This window comes from Sinocyclocheilus anshuiensis, unplaced genomic scaffold (genome assembly GCF_001515605.1).
Source record: "Sinocyclocheilus anshuiensis isolate Anshui unplaced genomic scaffold, SAMN03320099.WGS_v1.1 scaffold67, whole genome shotgun sequence".
In the NCBI taxonomy this organism is placed as follows: Eukaryota; Metazoa; Chordata; class Actinopteri; order Cypriniformes; family Cyprinidae; genus Sinocyclocheilus; species Sinocyclocheilus anshuiensis.
In genome coordinates this window covers 2,328,827-2,356,723 of record NW_015552546.1, presented here as the reverse complement: position 1 = coordinate 2,356,723, position 27,897 = coordinate 2,328,827, and the positions used below count along the sequence as shown (strand labels likewise).

The 27,897-nt window shown below is 37.1% G+C and overlaps 1 protein-coding gene across 1 annotated transcript; it reads left to right on the top strand.

Annotated features, from left to right (window-relative positions):
• On the top strand, positions 1 to 27,802 carry LOC107664129 (ensconsin-like). Its single transcript, XM_016454584.1, has 17 exons — positions 1 to 280; positions 14,866 to 14,988; positions 15,086 to 15,160; positions 17,124 to 17,287; positions 17,597 to 17,711; positions 18,672 to 18,770; positions 19,667 to 19,777; positions 19,944 to 20,045; positions 21,848 to 21,964; positions 23,582 to 23,739; positions 23,935 to 24,077; positions 25,449 to 25,693; positions 25,786 to 25,936; positions 26,029 to 26,197; positions 27,396 to 27,500; positions 27,577 to 27,618; positions 27,737 to 27,802. Exons 1-17 carry the CDS (start codon positions 163 to 165, stop codon positions 27,800 to 27,802), a joined length of 2,103 nt encoding a protein of 700 aa, XP_016310070.1. The 5' UTR covers positions 1 to 162.
• The last annotated feature ends 95 nt before the right edge of the window (positions 27,803 to 27,897 follow it).

Genomic DNA, 27,897 nt, shown 5'->3' with positions numbered 1-27,897 from the left:
GTCTTGCCGCGTCTTCCAGCTCTTGCTGTGTCTTCTTACTGTGTCTGTTACTCTTCCTACTGTGTGCTGTATCATCTGAGATCATTCAGAGGAGATGTGTGGGGTGCTAGCTCTTAGCAGTGCTGGGTACTGAGAGAAAAAAGCACAGGAGAGGAGGGGAGGATGCCGGCCCCCCTCAGGATGAGGAGGGAGGCCTGCAGGTCAGCTATCCCATCTCTCTCCACCATCGCTGAGGAAGAGGAGGGACAACGGAGCCGCAAGAGACGAAGGAAAGGAGGAGGTACGTGGGAGGTCAGGATAGGAAAGATTAAAAAGGCTGATATAAAACACTCTGGGGTTTTGCTCTCAGGGGTGCTAAGCTAACACCCGGCCTATTAAGTGATCAATGTGTCTGTTTTTTATTTTGCAAAAGTGTTTCAGAACTGGTGTGTGTCATAGCAGTGCAGGGTTAATGATGTGCGAACGTTACTGTTTTTATATGTAATATAGAATATTATGTCGTTTATATGTATATACACAATTATATAAATATAACATATTATTTTGACAGATTACATGGAATATATCTTTTAAATTTATTTGTCACTATGTGAAACTGCAAAAAAAGGGTGAAACTCTACAGAAACATATTTTCCCTCATACAATCATTGAAATTTTAATCTTCATGAAAACCAAAATACAAGCAATCCAAAATGTCTTAGTAAGAATTCAGGAGAACCTATTTTAGAGCCCTGATTCAGTAACTAAATGTGCGTAAGGAAAGTGTGGCCTTAATACTCAGTTGCTAACCGCTTCAGATAGTTTCTTTTAGGTTTGTGTCCGTATGTACTGGCATTTGTCTATGGCTGAGCCTTAAAACTTAAAAACAAAGCAAATTTGAGCATCATAGGTGTGATGCTTAAAAGCACATTCTAGTTAGGCAGCTTACAAGGTTTTAAGGCCCTGTGAGTTCTAGGGATGGGCGATATGGGCTTAAAAATGTATCACGATAATTTCTGATATTTATTGCGGTAACGATATCAATGACGATAATTTAGGGAATCCTGTTTCTTTAGAGAAAAGTCTTATCTTTCCTATTTTTACCCAAAATAGGGTGTTGTGAGCAGTACACACGTAATGTAATGACTGTTTAATTAATACTGGAAGCCGGAGGGCGCCCTTGCGCAGAAACTCCACATATGCATAGAAGTAATCCCCAGGAAATCCCTAATATGGACAGAGGTATCCAGTGATCGCTGTAGCTGAATAAAACGCAGATAAAGACATTTTAACTCAGGAAACCTGAAGACGATAAACATGCGATTGCACAAAATATATGGTATCTGTGTTCTTCAAGCAATCTTGGGTATTTTTATAAGGATAAAGTATATTTATAATGCAATGCTAATCGACATAGCCTTTATCACTGTATATAATGCTATAAAATAGTATGATTTCTGCCTTATTCTGTGATACGAAACCACGTCTGATCACAAAAATAAGTTTATTCAAACACTCGACTATGTTATGAAGTTAATATGGAGAAAAAGCACGTCAATAAATAATATCTTTGTTGGACAACAGGTTTGTAAACAACTCATACACATGTAAAACTGTATCGCACACGTGCTGCTGTAGTACATTTACTCAAGTCTCAGACCGATTTTTGTAGCACTGTACAGCCCTATCCAAACCTGTTCCAGATTGTAGAAGGAGCTGCTCAATTTCGTGTCTGCCTTCCTTCACATCACTCCACACAGTCGTCGCACACAGAAATATGTCAACAACTAGACTTTATCGTTATTATCACGGGAAGACTAATTCTTATCGTGGGGAGAATTTTTACCGGTATATCACAAACGATAAGATAATATAATAACCCATCCTTAGTGAGTTCTGAACCACTCATTCTTGACTACAAAAATATGTTTTTAAATGTTCAGTTAGATAATTGTAAGTAATTAGTTCATTTTACTGGCTAATCAGGTTGTTTCAGTTATTTTGTTTTGCTCTGAGTGTCCTCGTAAGCTGATTTCTGCTAGTATTTGTTTGCCTAAATGAGTATTATTGGCAGTTTTGTGAATGCAGACTGAGAATGATGTCAGTGAGTCTAGAGTGAGCGTCAGCATCATATCTATTACACTGAAGTGGAGCAAAACACGTTTATCAGTCTTGAGTGTCAATTTTAGCACCGCTTCTACTGAGCAGGAAAAGATTTTTGCTCTCTTTACTGGTTGGGAGTGGCTGTTTTGCCCCACCCATTGTCGCTGCAGCAATGACAGATGACTGACAAGTTGGACAGGATGGCCTGGGCTGTGGGTGGGTCACATGACCACCAGGAAGTGAAATGTAAACAACAGCACAGCTCTGTAAACTGACTGGAAGGATCTACATAAAGGTGAATGGGACTGTTTGGACTGAGGCTAAAGGCTTTACATGTGAATTAGGGATGTAGGTTAATGCTCCCGTTCAGTATTTTCATTTCTAGATCTAAAATGACAGATCTCTTTCTATGAGGAATCACTTCTATGTAAGCTTTCTAATGACAAGTAGCCTAAATCAAATCACCTAACATTAAAATGTAAAGCAAACATGCTTCAACCTATGAGGTCTGTCTCCCGTTTGGCTTTTCACATGCTCAGATTTGGGTCACAAGACTATACTCGGCTGGGTCAAAAATCCCTCTGAACTCAAAACACCACTGCCTCACTGGAGCTAATGCTGGAGGCATTACACACATACACTCTTAGGCTATGTTCAGATTTTTTTGTGGGGTTCTGGTAACTCAGAAATGGAGAAATTGGCAGTGTGCCGTTTAGAGATTTTAGATCCAGTCGCAAACAACCAACACCTGGTTATTTTAGGCAATTTAGAAATCCTGTGCCGAATGTTTCTATTGGAAGTGGCACGTCTGGCCACCTTAGTTTATGGTCACTGAATATGTTTTTTTTTTTCTGAGGTAATTGTGACATTGTTTACAAGCTGTTATAATGACGTTTGTTTAGATGGTGCATCAGTGGTTAAACCTCTGATTCAGTGATTACATGAGACATTATACAGATATACAGTACCATTGTACTCTTTCTTTTAACAAACCTTCGGATGTTCATTCATGTTTATTTCATGCTGTAACTGGTGTTAAAGCGGAGGAGACGATAAGTTCATGTGTGTTTCACACTGCCGTTTCTCTTGAACTGAAGCTCTACAGTGATTTATCACTCAACATTAAACATTGCCAAAATGGTATTTGGATGGTTTGAATATTGTAATAAAATAGACTTTGAAATCAAATAGAATTTGATCAAAAAATAGAATAGAATAGAATGTTATTCTATTTTTATTCAGAATATAATAGAATAGAATTTGAAATCTGAGACTCTGTTTGATAACAAACGTAACAAAGCACAAGTTTATTGTGATTTATTGGATGGGAGGCTTGCTACAATGTTCCGTTCATTAACTGAAAACAAGCAAGACTAATCGATTCTTTGGATTTAAGCATCAATATTATTTTTTTAAACATGATGTGACGAGGGGGGCGGGGCCGAGAGCCGTGGAACAGAGCGAGGCCGGTGGAGTTAATGATAATGAGCGACACCTGTGCCACTCACCGGTCTCGAGTCCCACAGAGGAGCTCCGGAAGGATAAAAAGAGGAGTGACGACAGTGTTGGACGAGAGGACCAGGCCTGGACTATTTGTTGTTTTGGTTCTGTTTGTGCGCGGCAGTCGTCCGTGAGGGGCTGTCGCGCTATTTTCAGTTTTGTGTTTATTTTGTTATTAAATTATGTTTAAATGTTCACCGGTTCCCGCCTCCTCCTTCCCGTGACTACGAACTTTGTTACATTGGTGCCGAAACCCGGAAGGAAGGAGGGACACGCTGTCAGAGAGCCCTCACTGCTGAGGGGGATTGCGGTGCTGAGGAGATCGGGCAGCAGGAAGAAGCGGAGACCACCGGTGGCTGCCCAAGGTGGTGGTGCTGGAACGATGGAAGACGAGGTGGGACGGAGGGCTCGCTGCCGTGCTCCTGGGTTGAGGAGGTGGCTGCTGTCAGAGAGGGAGCGGAGGAGTCAGCGCCGTTCGCCATGTTTGGGGAGGAGCAGGGAACGGGGGACTTGCTGCCGGCTGCACTCGACCGGAGGAGCCATCGCCATCCACCAGGAGGTGGAGGAGTGTCGGGCCGTTCACCAAAGATGTCCAGTACCATCGCATGGCACCGCGAGTAAGAGCGTCTCAGCTGGTTGAAGACCAACGGCAGTGTGTCTGAGAATTTTTTTTCTTTTCCTCTCTCCCCTCTCTCGTCTCTGTCTCTCCTCATCCTTCCATCTCCTTTTCTCTCACCTCGTCTGTCCTTACCCCAGGGTACGCCGCGGCCGCCGTGATCGGCTCCCCCCAGGGAGGGGGGGAGTAGAGTGCAGTCTCGGGAGTAGGGATGTTCATTTCGGTTATTTTTCCTAACCGACAACCGATGCTCATTAACCGATTATTAACCGTTAACCGACAAGATTATTAATTAATTTGTTTTGGCTTGTTGTTTACGCAATATTTTTATTTTTAGGGATCAATCAATGCATGCTGATGAACTTTTATCATAGTTTATAGTTGTATGAAAACGAAAGTGGTTAACATTCAACCCCTTCTTTTTCATCAGTATTATTTGTGATTTAAATTTTGTGAACGGTAGTTTCTCTTTTGCTAGGCTATGTTATAAGCCGGGCTTCGGATGCTTTCACTTTCGAATTCGCGATCTTGGTGTCACGTTTTACAAGAAAAGATATTTGTCTGATTTGCTTACATACATCTATACATATTTCACTTTTTAAGTCCAAAACAAAAGATGGATTCGTTGTTATTCTTAATTAAAAAGCATAACAACAATAAAACAGTAAGATACAATGACAAACTAGCTAACAAGACGAGGCATGGCATACACCACATGCTGTAATATATACCGACTAATAAATTACAGAACGTTTAGCATCATTTTTGCTGCACGCACCTTCGCGCTCGTGCTGATGCGGCGAGTATAAACCAGGCTCTACACTCTATAAGCGCTGCGCAGTTCAAACGAGTAGTGCGGTTTCGTTACGCTTTCAGTTTCGTTTGCCATTTGATGTTTCTCATATGCAACAGATATGGCAGCGCTTATGAGTTAAACAATGCGGTGGTCGCGCCAGTGCGACTGCAAACAAAATGTAGTCGCACTGGCCGAAAAAATGATGGCAAAATGCGTCCATTTGGTCGCACTCTGGAGCCCTGTGCTGGACAGTATTTATTTATCTCAGTTGTTCAAATCGCGGTAATCAAATACGGTTATAGTGATAATTAAAATATGAAACGGTAATACTAACCGTGGGGTATTTTATCACGATTTATTGTCAAACCGGTAATCGTTACATCCCTACTGTTAATTGAAAGGCTTTGTTGTGGAGTGAGGGGAACTAAAATAGCCTAGCTATATTTTTACAGTGTTTATTATAATGTTTGTAAACATTTCGCGTCGGCATTAGGCCTATTTCTGAATGAAATAATACAATGCGACTGTTTTTTTTCTCTCTAAAAACATTTTTTTTTATACGCGTAGCATATTTTAACCATGCAGCAAACCTTTTTAAATATTTTGATAAATTACTGAAAAAAAAAAAACGTTTAACTTATTGTATTAATCGGTCAAAATTCTTACGGTCGGTTATTGGTTAAAATGAACATCCCTACTCGGGAGTACCCCCCGGCCTGCGAGGGGCGATGGGGGTATGTGACGAGTGGGGTGGGAACGGAGTGAGGCTGGTGGAGTTAATGATAATGAGCGACACCTGTCACTCACCAGTCTCGAGTCCCACGGAGGAGCTCCGGAAGAATAAAAAGAGGAGTGACGACAGTGTTGGACGCGAGAGGACCAGGCCTGGATTTTATGTTGTTGTTTTGGTTCTGTTTGCTATTTTCAGTTTTGTGTTCATTTTATTATTAAAGTTATGTTTAAATGTTCGCCGGTTCCCGCCTCCTCCTTCCCGATCTACTAACGTTTGTTACATATGAGAATCGATTAAAATTGAAAAAAATTTTTTACCCAGTCCTAAGTGAAAAGGGCCTTCAGTATTTGAGCAGGTCTTTTTTTAGCTGTTGTACGAACAGGACATTTCAACAGTCACGCCTGTTAGTAAGTGCAGTTGTCAAGCCCAAATACTGAATGTGAATGTAGCCTTGTTCTGTACTCTGATACTGTGTTGCTATGCTGTGGTTTATTTCTTGTACATTTCCCAAAGTGCTCATTGGATAAACTAGCACCCCGTTGTTTTGCAGGGGAGGAAGGGCAGTAAGTCTAGACAGTGCACTAAATGTGTCCAAGCTGCTTATTGGATCACTTGCTGAGAGAAAAACTGCATTCAAGGGAAAAGGTGTTAAGTTAAAGAAACTATAGGTCTACTTTATTGAAACCCATGTGAAAATTCTGACTCAAATTGACTTGCATATTAGTTTCTATCATTTCACATTGTTTCGATGAATCATTACTCTGAATGTTAGGTGGTGTGAAATCCTTTTAGATGTTGTCTAACACACCCCGGAATAATATAATGGGTTAAATTGGGTCCTGTTTGATTTGTCTTGTACTGGTTGGTGAGGGTAAGTCTCCTCTGCTCTCTGTAAGCTTAGCTTTAGCTTTAGCTAAGCTGCTCAGATCTCTGAGCCTTCCCGCCCCAATATACACGAGCGCACACACACACACACACACACACACGTATTCTGGCGCCATGTGGAGAATTGCACTCTAATCGCTGATCTCTCTCTCTCTCTCTTTAATCTTGTATTTGTTCTGTACTGCACACACAGCAATCACACACACAATTGTGATTTATAATCTCACATTTACACGCTCAAAGAGGGGGATCTACTATCTCCTCTCGATCAGTCTCAGATTGAAGGGGTTGGGTGAAAGTCCAGTTTTTCTCATCCATGTCTCCATATTCCTCTCTTTATTTGACCATGAATGAGCACACACATAATCATCAGCCTATGATGGATGTTGCATCCTTTGGACGAATTGGATTAGGATGTCTTCCTTGGTGATGTAGACAAGAGGTTTGCATGAGGTTTTCCAGTATTCTCCAAAACTATGAGTGAGATTCAAGGTAAGAGCTGTCAGTGATGTGCATTTCACTGTTTCCTAGACCAGATGTTTTTAAGTTTTTTTTTAATGCCAAGTTCCCCCAAATATGATGATCCTCTTTGCAAGGAAACCGTTCTTAGAATGTAATAAAAAGTGCAATATTAATTTTGTGTATGAACAAATGTACATTGTAGATGTTTTGTTAACATGCTTTCAAAAGTAAACAATTTTTCATTGTGCTAAAGCTAAATATTATTTAAGTAATATGTAAATTTTTAAATTATACATAAAAATGTATTTTGCAAATAATTTAAATTTATTATTTAGTTTTCAGGGTATCTTTTTAATGCAAGTTTCTGCCATGGGATAAAAAAGGGTAATTTACTTTTTATCTCACAATTCTGAATTTAATTCAGAAGTCGTAAGTTTGTGAAAAAAAAAAAAGGTCACAATGATCTTATTTTATTTTAATCTTTGGCAGAAATGGGCTTCCATACTTATTTCTCCATATTAGAATTTTTGAAAAATATTTCTATAGTGCTTCTTCACTTTTTCCATATTTTTTTTTATTAAAGCATTTACATATTTGGTTATTTCTTGCTTTTTTTGTGGACCCCCTAGCACTTTTTTGGAGCCCTTTTTGCAGGTTAATGATGGTCACCGGAAGTCGTTCAGGTTTAACTTTGTAGCACTAAATGAAGCAGTTCCTCACCAAAATCAAACTTTGATAGTATCCATGAGTATAGCATAACTGTTTAGCTGAGTTATGTTACTTGCTCACATTAATCAAACAGAAGGTGCTCTGTCCTGTTGGTTTCTGGATTGTGTTTGTAGATGTGATTGTGCCACGTGAAGACGTTTGCCATTTACCCGGATTAAAGCATGTGCTGTAGGGGGTAAGGACATGTTATTGGTCGCATTTGATTTCATACGTCAGTCTTCTCACAAGCAAGTGAACTCAAGGTCAGAGACACAAGGCTCAACTCTGACCTTTGCCCCTAAAGTTGGATCATCTGACACCTGGGAAACAGGAAGATGCTCCTGTGGCCTGTAGCACGAAGTGAGATGAACAAACTAAGAGTTGCAGAGTAAGTTTTGAGTTGACAAAACCCAACAAAACCAACCTGGTTCAGATCAGGTTCACCAGGCTCACAAAGCTCTCACAAACGTTCTCTGTCAAATCAGAGTTTGAACCAGAGTTTGTGATTAACTCTGGAGCGCGTGCACCTGAAAGTGTGACACGTGCGTCAAACAGCCAATCACCTGGAATGTGGAGCGCATCAGCAAAGCGTCACTTGGATTCAATTCTCGCGAGAGTCGGCGCAATTCACTTTTCTGCTCGAGATTAAGAGATGTCGTTATTAAAAATGTAATAAATTTAAATGCATTTACAAGGCAGGAATAAACACTTCTGCTGCAGCCAAAGTTTGGCAGCAGAAAGAAAATATGACTATGCAAAGGAATCAACTGAATGTAATTATTATATATAGTTTCACACAGAGCTCAAAAGGAAAACAGTATAAGTTTAGTCATATTAAGTTGGATATATTAAAGCTTATATGTATGTGTGTGTGTATAATATTTAATTTAAATACGAAGCTTAAAGTTAATTGCCACTTCATATAATAATTATATGAATATATTATATGAATTATAAACAATTACAATTAATAATTTGTACAATTTTGTCTCTAAAATTCTTTGACTGTAAACTGCTTTAATTTGGAGCAAGAGATACGGGGGAGTGGCTTCATTGCATCAGATATTTGTCACTTTGCTCATAGCTGATTGGTCAGGTTTGGGTTGCACTTTTTTGGAGCCCTTTTTGCAGGTTAATGATGGTCACCGGAAGTCGTTCAGGTTTAACTTTGTAGCACTAAATGAAGCAGTTCCTCACCAAAATCAAACTTTGATAGTATCCATGAGTATAGCATAACTGTTTAGCTGAGTTATGTTACTTGCTCACATTAATCAAACAGAAGGTGCTCTGTCCTGTTGGTTTCTGGATTGTGTTTGTAGATGTGATTGTGCCACGTGAAGACGTTTGCCATTTACCCGGATTAAAGCATGTGCTGTAGGGGGTAAGGACATGTTATTGGTCGCATTTGATTTCATACGTCAGTCTTCTCACAAGCAAGTGAACTCAAGGTCAGAGACACAAGGCTCAACTCTGACCTTTGCCCCTAAAGTTGGATCATCTGACACCTGGGAAACAGGAAGATGCTCCTGTGGCCTGTAGCACGAAGTGAGATGAACAAACTAAGAGTTGCAGAGTAAGTTTTGAGTTGACAAAACCCAACAAAACCAACCTGGTTCAGATCAGGTTCACCAGGCTCACAAAGCTCTCACAAACGTTCTCTGTCAAATCAGAGTTTGAACCAGAGTTTGTGATTAACTCTGGAGCGCGTGCACCTGAAAGTGTGACACGTGCGTCAAACAGCCAATCACCTGGAATGTGGAGCGCATCAGCAAAGCGTCACTTGGATTCAATTCTCGCGAGAGTCGGCGCAATTCACTTTTCTGCTCGAGATTAAGAGATGTCGTTATTAAAAATGTAATAAATTTAAATGCATTTACAAGGCAGGAATAAACACTTCTGCTGCAGCCAAAGTTTGGCAGCAGAAAGAAAATATGACTATGCAAAGGAATCAACTGAATGTAATTATTATATATAGTTTCACACAGAGCTCAAAAGGAAAACAGTATAAGTTTAGTCATATTAAGTTGGATATATTAAAGCTTATATGTATGTGTGTGTGTATAATATTTAATTTAAATACGAAGCTTAAAGTTAATTGCCACTTCATATAATAATTATATGAATATATTATATGAATTATAAACAATTACAATTAATAATTTGTACAATTTTGTCTCTAAAATTCTTTGACTGTAAACTGCTTTAATTTGGAGCAAGAGATACGGGGGAGTGGCTTCATTGCATCAGATATTTGTCACTTTGCTCATAGCTGATTGGTCAGGTTTGGGTTTGTGATCTCTAACCCAGAATAAAACCTGCTCCGGAGCAGGGTAGCTGACCGTGTAGTGCAAGTTACCATAGTGATTAAACCCGCTCAAAACCAACCCATCTTCTTGAGCCCGAAAACTCAAAGAGTTTGCTCAAACTAAACATGAACTTACCTGAGTAAAAACTGAAACTGGCTTTGTGCTACAGGCCACTGGACACCATTCAGACTCTTTGCAATGTTATGTGTGACGCGTTAATCCTAATCTCAGATATTATTTTGGATGGATGGTGTGCAAATCGAGATTTTGCAGCGCATACAAAATTGCCTAGTAAGATGGTAAACAAGCGTTCAGTTTTAACAGGTATCTTTCTTCTCCCTTCCATTATATTATCTTGTGTAACAAAAGCAGGCTCCTGATTTACATAGCATTTATCCGATGTTTTGTCTTCGGACCTCGGCAGTTCTTCTTTGCTGCACACACTGGCATGGAAACCGTTCACAGCAGAGCCAACATGGACAACATCGACAGCAGTAAAAAAATAAAAGGGCTACTGCTGTGTCACACTGCATGTGTGCCTGTGTTTGTATTTTAGTTTGCCTATCTATCTGTTTGCGCTTATTTGAATATCAGATAGCCCGAATGGAGGATATTTCCTTAAATCCTCCTTAACCTACATAATCTATGGTATATGCTCACTGCAGCATACTATGAATTTGTGGATAATTTGACTGTGCTTACTTTGAAATAGAGTCTACGGAAGCTTGTTTCCACCACAGATTAAAAAATAAATAAAATTAGGGTAATTCTGAGATGTAAATTCAGATTTGAGACAAAAAAGTCAAAATTGTGAGAAAAGTCACAATTGCATTCATTTATAATTTTTTTTTTTTTTAATTTCATGGTAGAAGCAGGCTTCCATAGGAGTCAGTGTGCACTAACTACACTTCTTGGACTTTGACTTAATAACTAGCTATTGTTGTTTTTAAACAAAGCCTGTATGCTGTCATATGTTGAGCCCTGTTCATCATTAGTTTGTTTGTTGGCTAAATAACTGAACATTCTAAAGTTTGTGTAACTACCTTAATATGATTTCATTAATACTGATTGCTGCTGTAGGTGGTTGGTGTCTGTGTTCTCTTCTTGTTTATTCTGTTCTGCTGTCACTACATACTTAACCAGCCTGCGCAGCCCAGCATTCAGGACACAGATTAGTAAGCTAATCAGGCATGGGCCTCAGAGCAAAGGTTCATGAGCTGGTAGAATTTTATGTCCTGTGCTGGAATGGAGAGAAAATGCTAGAGAAAGTGTTCAAAACCTCCCAGAACAGGCTCAGTTCATGCATTTTATGTCTAATCTCGAGAGGAACGGTTTCATGGTACTGTAACTATGCAAACAGGTCTATCTTTTGACCTAAGAAGTATAGACTAGTTGATGTTGACTTCGTTCAGAGCTTTGATTGTTTTTGCATCCCTTGGGCATATATGGGTCAAATGAAAAGCCTTTATTAGCGAGCTACATGAAGGCAAAATCAGTTGTTCACACAAACACGCCCCACGGGTGTCAGGTTAAAGTCACAATAGCCTGGTGTTTGTTTAGATGGTGCATATGTCGGATGATTTCAGTCACACTTGGCTGCCATTAATGACATTTACCAAAGATCAAACCATTAGCGTTTCAGTGATGTAGCAGATGTTTAGGATTGTTTTTTGCAGTTTTATAAGCCGCATAAAGCTTGGAGTTTGAAGTTTAAGCTTGCGATTTCAGATTTGCTGTCAGGTAATTTCTGGGTTAAACACCACTGGGTCTCCCTTACCATCAAGTAATGAGCAAAAGCCTTGACACACACACACACACACACACACATAGAGACTCATTTTTAGGCTTTACATTCTCTTAGGGATTGATAAACATGTATGCTGCTTTATAATAAGTCTCAGTGGAGAACTGATAACTCCAGGTTAGATTACTGTAGTAATGAGGTCTGTGTGTTTCTTTTCAGAGCTGGTAGAAACTGAGGTGATCCTTTCTGAATGAAATGTGAAACAATGATGACTTTTATTAAGATTTGTTCCTTTTTCTGGAATGGTGTAATTTCAGAAATTGCCCTCAGTATTCATTTGAGACCTTGGCCATTGTTTGTCTCAGAAAGGTGATATCTTGCATTTCTGGAAAGCGGGTAAAATGGGCCAGACAGAGTTTGGCCTGGGATAAATCAGGAGCAACATTGTCCTGGAATCTAGAGCAAGTGACGGCCGTTTCGGTTCCATCTCCTCAGGGATCACACACGGAAATAGATTGAATAATATCACAATAGCTCTGTTCTAACACGTAATGAGCTGCCTGAGTAGACAGCATCCTAAAGTCATGGAACCTCTTTAGGATGTATGTTTTCCAAAAGTGAATTTTTCATAAAATTCTCAGACAATTTAGCTTTTATTTTTTATTTTTATGAAGGAATTGGGATTTTATGTGGCATTCAAACGTGTATTATGAAACATTTTATTTTCTGTCATATATTTCTGAATTCCTAAATCATTAAAAAAAACATTTTTTTGAACGTTTTTTTTTTAATGCAAATTTGTTTGTTTATCCAATATGGTGGTAATCAATAAATGCATCAAACAAATTTTTTTTTTTAAATGTAATCAAATGGAAATGTTTCTTTTTTCTTTTTTTTTTCACAAACAGTGCTGCATTACAGAGGTTTACAGTTTAAATTAAAACATGAATGTAAAAAGATTGTGTGATTATTTCTTAAAATAATCATGTTTGAATAAATTGTATTATTGTTATTAGAACATTCTACTATATAGTATTGATATATTTCTGTTAATTAGGTAAACCTTTATTTTGATGGGTTGTAGTTAAGAGCCTTGAATGTCTGTGTGTATTTAACAGTAGTTTTTATCAAATGAAATGGTGAAATGTCGGTGAAGTGACTGTCAGAGCAGCTCTGGAGATGAAGCCCATGCCTTCATGTCCTCATCAGATGCATGCTTCAGTATGTGTAGTAGATGAAACTGATTCTTCATTCACTCTGAGACAGAGAACATAAAGACTTCTTATTTTAGTAGCAGTCTTTTAAATATTCAAAGACACTAGTCCATATAGCAATTTAATTATACAGCCCTACTTTTGATTTATTCATCTGTTTGATTAAGTTTTAGTTTTATGACTGGATTCCTTTTGCGTTGAAATCATAGGACCATTAGGTTTATTAGGTAGAAAAGGATGCTTTGTTTTTGGCATGAGTCATCAATGATTTTTGCTCAAATGTTCTTTTTGATTGTTTTTGTCCTTTATCTATTCTCTCCTCGTCTAGACACACCATCTGCCCATGGCTTGTTCATCCCCTCCTCCCCCACTGTGGAATTATGGGTAGCACTGTTTAAAGATCACAGTTTGTGGGAACTATAATACACACTAGCATGTGGGTGTTATGTACAGGTGCATCTCAATAAATTAGAATGTCGTGGAAAAGTTCATTTATTTCAGTAATTCAACTCAAATTGTGAAACTCGTGTATTAAATAAATTCAATGCACACAGACTGAAGTAGTTTAAGTCTTTGGTTCTTTTAATTGTGATGATTTTGGCTCACATTTAACAAAAACCCACCAATTCACTATCTCAACATGTGCATTGAATTTATTTAATACACGAGTTTCACAATTTGAGTTGAATTACTGAAATAAATGAACTTTTCCACGACATTCTAATTTATTGAGATGCACCTGTATAGGACGGCTATAGTTTTCCTTTTTTATGCTATTGAAGCTGCTTATAACATGTTTGAATTTTGAATGTTACAATTGCTACAGAAATGGCTTTGTACCTCATTTGTATTTAGGATATTATTCTGAAACAAGATACATAACCAAGTTAATTGAAGGATGTTGTGTCTGCAATTTCTGTATCGTAAGTTCGTATGAAAAAGCATGATGCACAACAAGATAACATATAACTATTATTGATTGATGCGTGTGATGACGCACACAGTGGGAGGTTGATTGGTTTTATAGAGGGGGAATCAATAACACAATTTAACCAGTTTGCTGATTCTGACGTGTTGCTGATCACAGGAAGCTTGCAGATGTAGAGACCTGACTATAGTAACACTACAAATACACTTTCTGTCTGTAGATGGTTAAACCTTCTCAAGCCATATACTTTATATGTTTACCCATGGATTCATAAGCCTATCTGGCACCTGTTTTCAAGGAAATGTTTACTGCCCAGGCTGAGGTCTGTCGGGTCATAAACCTTCTTACAGTCACTTCCTAAAAGAGTGTGAGAGGGTCTTTGAGTAAATCAACAGTATGTAGAGTGCACAACTTTGCTTTTTGACAATGCTTTGGTGCAGTATGCATTGTGATAATCGCTGTGCTAATAAAAATGACATTTCTATAAAAAAAAAATGAATTAACCAATTTCATTCAGTTTTCCAGTTTAGAAATGACAACATGAGACTAGTATGTGTGCAGTTCTTGGCACTTTGCCATTTTAGCATGTTTACTTAAAGTATTATAGTGTAAAAATGGTAAAATCATTCCTCATAATATATACATTATCCATATTCAATGTTTTATAAGTTGTATTATATTAATATTTATTATCATATATTATATATTTAATGTTTCATGTTTTATTTTAATATTTAGACCATCAATGCAATTGATAACGATAGTTATCAATAGTCTTGGGTGTTTCACTCACTGTGTATTTTCACTTTCTCTTTTTCTTCATTCTCGATATAGTGATGAATAAACAGCTTGGGTTTTCCCTCTTCTCTCTCCTCTGTCTTTGTCATTCAGGCTCTGACTACCTTCTCAGAGCAGATGAGAAGTCGTCATGGAGTCGACCGGACTCATCAGCCTCTGGACAGTACACCTACACCATTCCCAGCCCTACAGAGATACACATTGTTACCAGACCAGGTCAGACACACCACACGTACTGCTAGCTGTACATATATGCAGACATCTCCCAACTTTACTTTCAGAACTCATCCAGCATTTGTGTGCTTGTTTGCAGAGCCTCTCATGCTGAAGAATGACGAAAGGCAGAGACTCGCCCGTAAACGGAGGGAGGAGCTGGAGAAGCAGAATGGTATGACAAACATGCACACGTTGTCATTAAAGACAACATGAAAGTGCCTTTGCTACACAATTAACTTCTTTAATGTGACACATATTTCAGAATCAAGCAGTATATTTAGTGGGAATTTCAGTACAATGAGACTTGATTTTGGTTTTGATTGTCACATTATTTTGGTTTTGATTGTAATTACCATGTCATATGCATTTTTGTCATTGAAAGAAGTGACACGTTGGGCAATTTCATATTTCTCCTTTTAACCTTTCAGCTGGTTTTTCTTAGTGGCACTACAACTAAACCAGGCAAAGTATGCACATTTGGTGTGTTTTTGAAGCCTACTTTGTTTTTAATCACTCTTGTGCTCCCTCAGAGAATGATGGGAAATGTAGTTTGGTCATGCGAGACCTCATAATGGGTCTATATGAGTAGTTCTTTTGTAGCTATTCTTCACCCACAAAATGTTAAAAACTAAACATTCACAGCTGTAACGTCACATTGACAGCTTGACATTTAGTTCTCACAAATAGCAATAATTAGCTTTTACACTTGATACACTTCCAGGCACGACTGAAATGGCATTCACGCATGTCATACTTTTGGTGGGACTAAAAGGCATCACATGAACAAAGGCAATTATTATGAAAGTACTTGAGGTCATATGCTCGGTCATGATGTCATGTTGCCTTGAAGAGTCGCAGTGGTTTACTATGAAAACACACAGATGCTGTAGAAATGACCTTTGATCAGAGACTCGCTCAGTCCTAATCAAAGTCTTAATGGGTAAAAAGTGTAGTCTAAAAGCAAAGTTAGATGTTCATGTATTGTTCATATAATTCAGTAAATCATGTGAATTTGTATGTCAAAACAAACCTTCTTCACCATGTAAAGGGTTACATTTCTTGCTGATTTTACCCATTTTGTTCTTTCTTGTGTCTGTCTGTTCTCTTCTGTCCGTAACTGCATGACTAACTGGATGGGGCAGGTTGCTGTGGCGAGGTGCAGTTGTTATGTAAACTCTTGGCGAGGTGGTTACCAGGACACCCAGTTTTATGTAAGGGGTTAGAGGCCAGGACAGAGAGGCCAGAGAGAGATTGGTGGATTAATTATGCTTACTTTACTGAAGTGCTTGGATGATAATGAAATGTATAATCAACAATGTCAATTATTAACATCTGGCCTTCTTCATATTTGATCATTTTCCCCTGAGGTTCACTTTCACATGACCATTTTCCACCTTTTCTCTGAGCTGTAGCATTAAACAGATTTTTTTTTTGTTATAATCAGCTTATTTTTGTGAATTGAGTAACAATTTTTGAGGATTGTGGAGTCTAATATAGTTGTGCTGCCCCATCCTTCAATAACAGCCTTTTTCCAACAATTGAAAAACAAAGTTTTTAAGAGAAAAGTTAAAAAGCCTTGAACTTAAATGTTTATTGGTCTTATGAACAAATAGATAGAACAATGGATGGGTAGATTGATAGGTAGAATGATTTCCAGAATTCCTTCCAACAGAAAACTTGCACTAGAAAGAGCTGAAATTATAAACAAATCCCATTTTTCAGCAGGCATTTCTAAATTTATAGTTGCCATAGAGTTATAGGGCTACCAGGAAAAATCCTTTTCTTGATTAAGGAAATTAATTTGTGAAGATTTCAGATGACGCCAACATGTGCAAAGACTCTAGATGATGCCAACTTTGGATCGACATATAAAGCTGTCAAATATTTTTCTTATATTATAGCCTAATCATTACAAGAATAAGCTGTAATTTCTGCTGAACACATTCAAAGTGTTGCATAATGCGTTATCTTATAGTTGCATATTACACATGGAGGTAACCTTGATAAACTCAGGTTTGGCTGATGTTTCCTAATTGTAACATTGAAACACGATTCTTCTTTAAAAGTGCTTAAAAAAATGATGTATTGTGAAAAGCACTAAACAAATAAACTTGAACTGAATTGTGTATGTGCAGCTGTACGGGGTTCCAAGTGGTTGGAGAGAGAGGAAAGAGCCCGACAGTTTCATGAGAGACAGCTGGAGGAGCGCAGGAAAAAGCTGGAAGAGCAGCGAGTGAAGGAGGAGAGGAGACGCGTTGCTGTGGAGGAGAAACGACGGCAGAAACTAGAGGAGGAGAAGGTGGTTGAGAACCTGCATTACATTGTCATAACTGTGAATATATACAGAGACCATTTTTTATTATTGCAAAGGAAATACTAAAGGCGAACCATACATTTTGTAAAAAGTGGTGTGCGTTTGTTAGAGCAGTGGTTCCCAACAAGGAGACATGCAAAATGTGCAGTGTTGGGGTGCCTCCAGGACCAGGGTTGGGAACCACTGTGTTAGAGGGTGGACATACAGGATAAATTCTTGAAAAACAAAATAAAAAGGACATTTTTGACCAATTAAATGCTCTCCAGAATGAGAAAGTCTGTTTGTGTGTTCCAGGTCCGGTATGAGGCTGTTATCAGGAGGACCATGGAGAGGAGTCCGAGAGCCAGGCCCAAGTCAAACCGCTGGAGCTGGGGTGGAACGCTCTCCGCCAGCACCTCACACAACAACGGTAAACAAACACACATGTGCACAGAATGATCAATATGGTTATACTGTATAAAGAGATTCTGGAAAATGTAAAAATACTCACACATCAGATGATGTTGCTTGTTGTATAGAGGTGAGCTATAACATATTCCCGTTTTCATACTATCAACTTTTATCTGGATGACAATAAAATAGACACACACACACACACACACACACACACACACAAATCAAATACTGGGAATGTTTGAACCCAAGTAAGTTGCTTGCTGGTGCAAAACATTGTTACTGTAATACATTACTGTAATACATTCTAGGGCTGCACAATGTAGGCAAAAAAAATATTTTTTCCTGATTAAAATTTGCAGTTTCAATTTGAAACATGACATAATTATTATTACTGTTAAATAAGAAATGACTATTGTAATTTCTCTGTAATTTAAAAAATTATGTATTTAAGAAAAATAATAATAGAATAATAAGTTTATTTAACAGTGCAGATAGAATTGTAAAATGAAAATGAAAGTATCTTAGTAAAAATCTTAGTATAAATACTAAGATTTAAGTAATCTTAGTATAAATACTAAGATTTATGGCTGTCTTCATTTCTTTTCAAATGTAAAACAGTCAAACTTTTATTTAGTTGGAATAATCCAGGAAGCCCTTAAAACTTTTTGTATTGCGTTTTCAGTTGCTTTTCGATTAATTGCGCAACCCAAGTTACAAGCTCACTTTAGCCTGTTTTTCAGGATTTAAAGTCCTAATATTAGCACTTTTTAAAATGTTTAAATATAAATTCATATTGTTTGCAGTACAGCATATTTCTTTATGCTCTGCTCACATGTGTTGACTCAGAGCCATGAGCTCACCGCACACTCCCTTTGTTTCCTTTATTTACTGCTCCATCAATATCTTTCTTTCTCTTTCTCTCTGTATGGTTCTGTATCCATCCTTCTCTATTCTCTCTATCTTTATCTCTCAGGTTTTGATGATTCTGCTCTCTTTTCATTGGATCTAGCTGGGCTGGAGCACTATCATGGTGTTTACAGCTTGGCGTGTCAGCAGCAGTTTCGATCGAAATGTGAATATAATAATCAGTGTAGAGCAGCAGACTAGCAGCATTAGCTAAAGCTTGTAGCATCACCCATAAATGATTTAGATTTCTTTTCATTTCCTGTCAGCAGTTAGCATGGAACCAGAAACACAAACTGCTTAACCAGTAGTATGTAAGATGTGAATTTAGCTATTTTGTAGTTTCTGTTTCAAAGGGGCCATTTATCTTTTTGTCACTTTTTTTTTATTTATAGTCATTCAGCTTTTATTCATTCATTTAGGTTTTTCTTTTTTGCTATTACACTTTTAAGATGAATATATTATATGTATTGACCTGTAATGTTTGATGGTTAATATATAGATGCTAACTGTAGTAAAATAGTTTTGTAAATAAAAAAATTCAGTTTTTTTTGACTACTAAACTAATTTCAAGCATTAAAACTTAAGCCTTTAGATCACTTAAAAAAAAAATACTGACTAGTTTTGTACATCAATGTCTTTTTATTTTCCATCTTATTTTTTATAATATGACCCCTTTAAAGTTTGGTAATGTCGATATTGGTGATGTTAGATACTTTTTAAAGTGTTTAAAAGACATCACAGATGTCCTGCTAGTTTTAAAGTCGTCAATGTGTCTGTCCATTCTGGGACACACAGATGGAAGGCAGATTGTGAGCATTAAGCAGATGAGTGTGCCGTCATCCTCTGTAGTCTTTAGTATAGGTAGCTAAGCACTTTTCCTAACTTAAAAATTAGCATCCCTAAACTGCAGGTAAACACACAGTAGAAAAAGTCTTAGTAAAGCCTCTTATGCCCTCTTCCTCATTTTCTATCTCCCTTTAGTCCTTTTTTTTAGTGCATTTGTCTGTATTATGCCTTTAAGGTGTGCATCTGATGTTGTATCTTGCATCTGTGTGTTTGTAGATACTGACAGAAGGTCAGTCTCCACTATGAATCTGTCCAAACCCACAGATCCAGTCATTTCCAAACGCCTGTCATCTTCCTCAGCCACCTTGCTGAATTCACCAGATAGAGGTAAACACGCACACTATCTCTTTACGTTTTACACAATCAATCACATAGCCAAATTAGGTTTTTGTTTTCTTTTTGAATAGTTTACCAAGAATCACCATGTTCAATTGATGTTGTCTTTGTGTGTGTGTGTATTTGTGTGCTGTGTGATTGTGCTGTACCGTCTAAGCCTTACAGAAGCAGACATCTCTCTCGTCGTCTTGCTTGATTAAAAAAACACAATCTAAATCCCAAATCTCCAAAGAGAAGATACCTCAGGACAAACCAGCAGGTGGATTTCAGAAATCCAGGAATCTTTCTTGATGCTCTCCTACTGGGTTCAAACCTGTGCTGTCTGGGGCTCCAGACTACAAATAAAATAATCATAAATGAAAAAAAAAAAAAAACCCTGAATGAACAGTTCACAGAACAATCAATTACAAAACTTTTTTGTCAATATGTGACTTCAGTTACACATATATTACATTTCTTTAAAATGCATGCCTTTTGCTCCTTCACAGTACACAGTAACTGTTGGATGAGAAGTGACGTGTTCAAGTAAGAAGCTTTGCACTCAATGAAGTGCATATTCTGTTTCAATGTAGGCATTACCATTGCATCTACACAATGTGAGCATGACCAAGTGCTTCTAAAAAATAAGTCTGTAATCACACAATTCTGTAATTTGTAATTTTCAGTCTTGAGCCCTGGTTACACAGAACTCTGGAGTCATGTGATCTCTTCCAGTATTTACAAATATTGCATGTTAGTTTATACAAGTTAGTTTATAAAAGTTTTAAATGATTTATTCATTTGCAAACAATAATTTGGCTATAACAATAATGGGAAAAAGTTCTACTGTGTGTGCATGCTGCATGCTTGATTTGACTATATTGTTAACATGTTTTGATATTTAGTTCTTGCATGCATTTTTCCTTCAGCAGTTGGAAACCTTTTTTTAAAGACAACATGAAATCAAAATAGATTATTTTTTTAATGTCAAATTGTGCACAATTTATCAGTGCATCTTATTTTAAAGAAGCAAATTGTTGACATTGTTTTTCATCATAATGTAGTTACTGAAATTACTTTTTTGCTGAGTGACAGGGTATGTAGGGTGGACCAAATAATATTAATTTCATAAACTCACAAACTCACTTTTCATGGTCCAATCGAATCCTGATGGATAACATCAGGTCCTGCCCAAAAATATTCTCTCAATTAAAAATATCACACACATTAAATGGGTTGTGATTGTAGTTTCATGTTGTCTTTCCACAAGTGGTTAAGTTTATGGTAACAAACCCTGTTTTTATTTTATTTATTGGTCTAACTTAAAGAAATAGTTCTCCCAAAAATTAAAATTTGCTGAAAATGTGCTCACCCTCAGGCCATCCAAGTCATAAATGAGTTTGTTTCTTCATCAGATCAGATTTAGAGAAATTTAGCATTACATCCCTTGCTCACCAGTGGATCCTCTGCAGTGAATGGGTGCCGTCAGAATGAGAGTCCAAACAGCTGATAAAAACATCACAATAATCCACAAGTAATCCATACGACTCCAGTCCATCAATTAACATCTTGTGAAGTGAAAAGCTGCATGTTTGCAAGAAACAAATCCATAATTAAAACATTTTAGCTTAAAACCGTTGCTTCCAGCTAAAATAGTCCTCTGTTTCAATACAAAAAACTAATTTACTGTACATCTTGGATGGCCTAAGGTTAAGTAAATCTGCAGCAACTTTTCATTTTTGCATAAACTATTCCTTTAAATGGGTTGCAATTGCAGTTTCATGTTGTCTTTCTGCTAGTGGTTACGTTTAGGGTAAAAAAATCCTGTATTTCCTTTATTGGTCAGTCTCGCTTAACATAGAACTTTACATAAAACATGCATGATTCACTATCACCAGCAGATGCAAATAGGTAACCTATTCTGGGCATATGATACTATGAACACATGTGATGCATCTGTGTCAGTTGCTCTGCTGTTGCATGTGCAAACTACTTTTTAGCATTTTGTCCCTGGACAACCAAATATTTCCTTTCAATAACGATGGCAGTATATAAGAGAAAATGTGCATGTGTGTTGTCCAGGTATGCGTCGCATGCCTCTTACTGCATGGGAGAATACAGTGATCAGTCGACTACAGACACCAACACACTCCTACCTGGCCAGGAGTCGCAGCGCCATGTCTTTGTCTGGAGAAGCAGGTAATTGCTTAAATAAAGAAGGTAATTCTAACTTTTTATCTCATAATTCTCATAATTATGGGACAGAAAGTCAAAATTGGGAGATGTAAGCAATTCCTAGAAGAAAAATCTGCATTGTGAGAAAACTTGAGATAAATGTCAAATGTACTTTTTAAACTTTTTTTTTTAATTCCAAAACAAACATAATTGCGAGATGTAAAATCAGAATTCTAAGGAAAACAAGTCTAAATTGCAAGATATAAACTCACAATTAGTGGTTTTTAGCTTGTAATTGCAAGTTATCTTTTTAAATATTCAATTCCATGGTGGGGTTAAGCTTTCATACAGATAAGATGGGAAATTTGCTTTGTGCCTTTTTTTTGCCAGCCATTTTAATTTTTTTCAATTCAAATGTATAAAATAACGTGTTGGTGCTTCAAATACTTCTTAAGCTAAGCTGAGAAATCTTAAAGGTATTCTGCCACATTGAGACTGCAGTTTCAAAGTAGCTTTAACTCTGTTTGCAACTGATACTTATACAATAGCAGAACTTCAGGACATTTTATTGTGAACACACATGTATGTACAAAGAAAGAGAGCAGAGAAAGAAGGGAATGAGAGTACTGTAGAACAGTGAGGGCTGTTTCTGGAAAGTCCACCCTTTTTAGACAGACTTTTCTCTCAGTGACAGCCTTGCCCAGTTGCTGCCAACTTCATCTTAAACTGACGCATGTGTGCGCACAAATGGACCTGATGCTAAGCTAATCTCTCAGTGGCTTGTGTTTCTTGCTAATCATTTGGTGTTTTTTTCTGGTTGGGGATGCTGTTATCAACTGATTAAATTCTAACATGGGCAACAGCTTCATCTTTGACTCAGGAATTAAAGTGTCTGTGTTGTTCAGAATGAAATACTACCTCACTGTTTACTGCATACTGTGCCATACTATTTACTGCCTGCTGTTTTTATAATCATGCGTGAAACGCTTTGCAGTGTGAATACATATTTCAAACAATAAGTATGCAATGTTGTTAACCTCATTACATTTTATTTTTATTGTAGTAAGCCTAAATGATGTCCAGTTTTTGTCTCTGAATTAAAAAATGTATTTTGCATTTTTATTCCAATTTCAGTCAAATCAAATAATTAGTTAAAGGCATAGTAGAATCACATATTGTTTCTAGTTCATTTGTCAAGCCAAAAATATCTAGTGCATTGCATTATAGGATATAATATGCCACTCCGTGTGTTCTGGCTGTATAATTAATATTTTGGCAATTTCAGTTCCTTGCATGCAGTAAATGTACCCATTAAGCACAGTATACATCATGCATACTGCAAAAATAGTATGGTAGTATGCCATTCTGAACAGGTTTCAGATTGTCCTCCCTACAGTGATGGATGATGTTGCCTAATTTCTTCATAGAGCTTTGTAGATACTAATACACACTTTCTTTTTCTTCCCTTTCCACTATTTCATCACTCATTCACCCCTTTTTAACCCTTTTCTTTTGCACAACTGCCTCCCTCCCTGTCGCTGCTCTTGTCCATATTGAATCAATTTATTTATCCCATAATACTCCCTGGTCGGTTGGTTAAACTTGCCTGTGGTACAGTGACCCCCGTTTGTCCTCGCTCAGCCTCCTGTCATCCAATGAGCTCCATGTCCTTCAAGTCCATCCAGTCACGCAGTGCTGAGCGACCAATCAAAGCAGGCCTTAATCTTGAGAGACCAATCAGAGCAGGGTTCATCCCTCTGGACAGCAGCGCTCGCAGAAAGACCACCCAGAATTTGCCGGTGCGTAAACACACAAGATTAGTTATTGTTGTACAGTAATTGTGTTATTTGTTTGTGCTTGTGCAAGTGCCATATGCTTTAAAAGTCTTACTTGCTTATGTAAACCAATTGAAGTGTGTTGATCTTTGTATAATGTAGTATGGAAGTACGGTAGATGTCTCTCAAAGGATGTATTTTGTGTGTTTCATTGGGCAGATTGACAGGAAGGATAAGGACAATGTGAGAAAGTCATGGAGTAACCTGGCATATCCCACTACCAATCTGAGTCTGTTCACACCCAAGAGATCTCCTTCACCTGTCGGTCATCGCAGCAGGGTCACCAATCCATCCCCCAACAGGTATAAATGCCATTTTTAAGATGAAAACAAGATTGTAAAGAATAATATAATATATAAGTATAAAAGTATCAACAGTGCTTTTTTTAGACTGAAAATTTGTGTATATATTTTATAAACAGCCCACCAGGTTTAGTAAATTTAGAAACCAAAAATAAATTCACATTTACATAATCATTGATTTTCCTTTTCTGTTAGAACCAATCTTCAGTCAAGCAAGTCATTAATTCTGGAAATATATACACTACCGTTCAAAAGTTTGGGATCAGTAAGATTTTTAATGTTTTTTATTAAAGAAGTTTCGTATGCTCATCAAGGCTGTGTTTATTTGATCAAAAATACAGAAAAAAAGTAATATTGTGAAATATTATTACGATGGAAAATTTAATTTTTTTTTGTTTTAATATACATTAAAATCTAATTTATTCCTGTGATCAAAGCTGAATTTTCAGCATATGTCTGATTTATTATCAATGTTGGAAACTGTTGTGCTGCTTAATGTTTTTTTTTTTGGAACCTGTGATACTTTTTTTCAGGATTCTTTGATGAATAAAAAGTTAAAAAGAACAGCATATATTTAAAATAGAAATCTTTTCTAACAATATACACTACCGTTAAAAAGTTTGGGGTCAGTAAATTTTTATTCTTTCTTTTTTTTAAAGAAATTAATACCTTTATTCAGCAAGGATGTGTTAAATTGCTAAAAAGTGATAGCAAAGACTTACATTGTTATAAAAGATTTCAATTTTGAATAAATGCTGTTCTTTTTAACTTTTTATTCATCAAAGAATCCTGAAAAAGTATCGCAGTTTCCAAAAAAATATTTGGCAGCACAATTGTGGCCAATATTGATAATTCTAATACTAAATCAGCATATTAGAATGATTTCTTAAGGATCATGTGACACTTTATACTGGAGTAATGGCTGATGGAAATTCAGCTTTGCATCACAGAAATAAATTCTATTTTAAAGTATATTAAAATAGAAAACATTATTTTATATTGTAATACCATTTCACAATATTACTGTTTTTTTTTCTGTATTTTTGATCAAATAAATGCAGCCTTGATGAGCATAAGAGACTTCTTTAAAAAACATTGCAAGTCTTACTGATCCCAAACTTTAGAACAGTAGTGTATATATAAATAAAAATAAACTTTTTTTTTGTAAATTTATTTATCAATCATTTTATGATGTTAGAATTCCTCTTACAGGATTTGCGAGAAATTAATTTCTTAAATATATTTGCTAAAACTTAGACTAAAATATATAACAATAAAATAGTGTCTATATAATAAAACCTGCACTAAAATAGAAGTTTAAGAACTACTTTTCGCTCACTGATTGATTTGTTGTTGTTTTCTGTTCGTCAGGGGCTCTACTACTAAACCCCCTCAGAAGACACCTAACCCCAAAAAGTCCAGGTCTCCACCTCCTCCAGCATCAATTCGTCTGTCTCCTAGTAACCCGTCCTTATCACCAGGCAATCTCAGGCCTAACAGAGTGACATCAGAGAGCCCGAGAGCAACTCCAGAAGGAGAGGGGGCCAAAAAAGAGGATGTAGAACCTCCCAAAATTGAACCAGAGTCTCCTGCAACTAAACCGGAGCCTTCTGCTGGTCTGTAATGCCATACAACCATTAGTGAACCATCAAGTTCAATTAAATTTGCATCATTTATTCTACTCCTGTACCTTTTTCTGGTTTTGTAGAAGGTTCTGGAAGTCCTCCAACAACACGGCCCTCTGCAGGCACAACAGATCCTGAGGAGGCATCACGTCTGCTGGCTGAGAAACGACGGCAGGCCAGAGAACAAAGAGAAAGAGAAGAGGAGGAGAAGAGACAGCAGGAAGAGGCTGAAAGGTGTGTGTGTAAGACACAGCCAAACCAAAGCAACAAACACGCATTTATTTTGATAGAAATTTTGAAATCATTATGTGCCTGTGTGTATGCAGGCGCAGCAGGGAGGAGATGGCCCGCAGGAAGGCAGAGGAGCGGGTGAAGAGAGAGGAGGAGGCACAGCGGCAGGCAGAAGAGAAGAAGAGACGAGAGGAGGAGGCGAAGCGTTTAGAAGAGGAGAAAGCACAGAGGGAGAGAGAGGAAGCTGAACGCCTGCAGAAACAGGTGTACACAACATTCTCATTCATTAATCACTCCAGACTGATCAATAAACACTCAGCACTCACTGCGTGCTTCAGTAAGATAACTAGTGAACATTAGGGCTGTAAATAGATTATAAAAATCGTGATTAATCTCATGACATTTTGGTAGATAATTCTTGAATTTAAGGAGAATTTATTTATATATATACTATCGTTCAAAAGTTTGGATTTTTTTAAAGTAATAGTTTTATTTAGCAAGGATGCAATAAATTGATTTATAACGATATAATTTAGAATATTACAAAAGATTTATATTGCAAATAATGCTGTTACATTTTTGCATTTTAGCAGACACTTTTATCAAAAGTTACTTAAAGTTCTTTTGGACTGTTGTTTTGAATTTTCTATTTATCAAAGAATCCTGAATAAAAATGTATCATGGTTTCCACAAAAAATAAAGCTGCGCAACTGTTTTTAACATTGATGATAATGAGACATGTTTCTTGAGCCCTCTGGCGTCCAGTATGAATGAAACAGACATTAAATGTGTTTATAGTGCTCAATAATGGCCAATCCATCCTATTTTGGGTAATTTATTTATTTATTATTATTTATTTTTAAGTATCGGTTCAGGTACCGTTTAGGCACCGGTACCGTTTTAAAAGTATAGATTTGGCACCGGTATCATAAAAAACCCAAACGATACCCAACCCTAATCTCAGGAGTAAATTGCAGGAATAAATATTCTTAAATAGAAAACAGTTATTTTGAATTGTAATAATATTATACAATATTTTTGTATTTACTGTATTTTTTGTCAAATCAATGCAGCCATGATGAGCAGAAGAGGCTTATAAAACATTAAACAATCTTATCAACCCCAAACATTTGAATGGTAGTGTGTATATTTATGTAATTTGCTAATGTCTTACTATAAAATACATATATAATGCATATTATATGCATAATATATGCATTCATTGTGTACTGTAGGGCATAGATTAAGGCTTATGGTTAATGATATAGAAATACAACAAACAATATGCTGCAATATTTTCTAAAGCCACTTTTTATAATATGTGTGCTGGCTAGCATTAAACATGTAATTAATCTCAGTAACATGTTAGGTTTGACAACCCTAAAGTAAATGCATGCTGATTTTATACATTTTTATATGTAAACGTTTTCTAAATGTGTTTTTTGTGGCTCTGTATGTTTAGAAAGAGGAAGAGGAGGCTCGCCAGAGAGAAGAGGCAGAGCGTTTGCGTCTGGAGAGAGAGAAACACTTCCAGAAAGAGGAGGCTGAGAGAATGGAGAGGAAGAAGGTAAGCTAATTTCATTTTGAGTGCTTTTTAAGGTAATGGCAGGGTTTAAATGTTATCTGAATCTTGTCTGTCACAGCGCCTTGAGGAAATTATGAAACGCACACGCCGATCTGATCAGGTAAGATGTAATCTCTGCGAGCAATTGCCTTCCTCTTTTTAGCATTGTTACCGCTAATTTGAAGTGCTGGCTCTTCACTAACACACTTTACTTTTTTCCATTTATTTACATTTTGAAGAAAACCACCCCACAGAGCAATGGCGATGTCAGCCAGCAGAGCGGACAGAATTCAGGTGATTTGTGATTTTTTACGTTTACATGTGCACCAGTGTTTCCTTACTCTGACATGACATTTCCAATTTATGATGCCTGTTGTGAATCTGACATCTCTAACCGTCC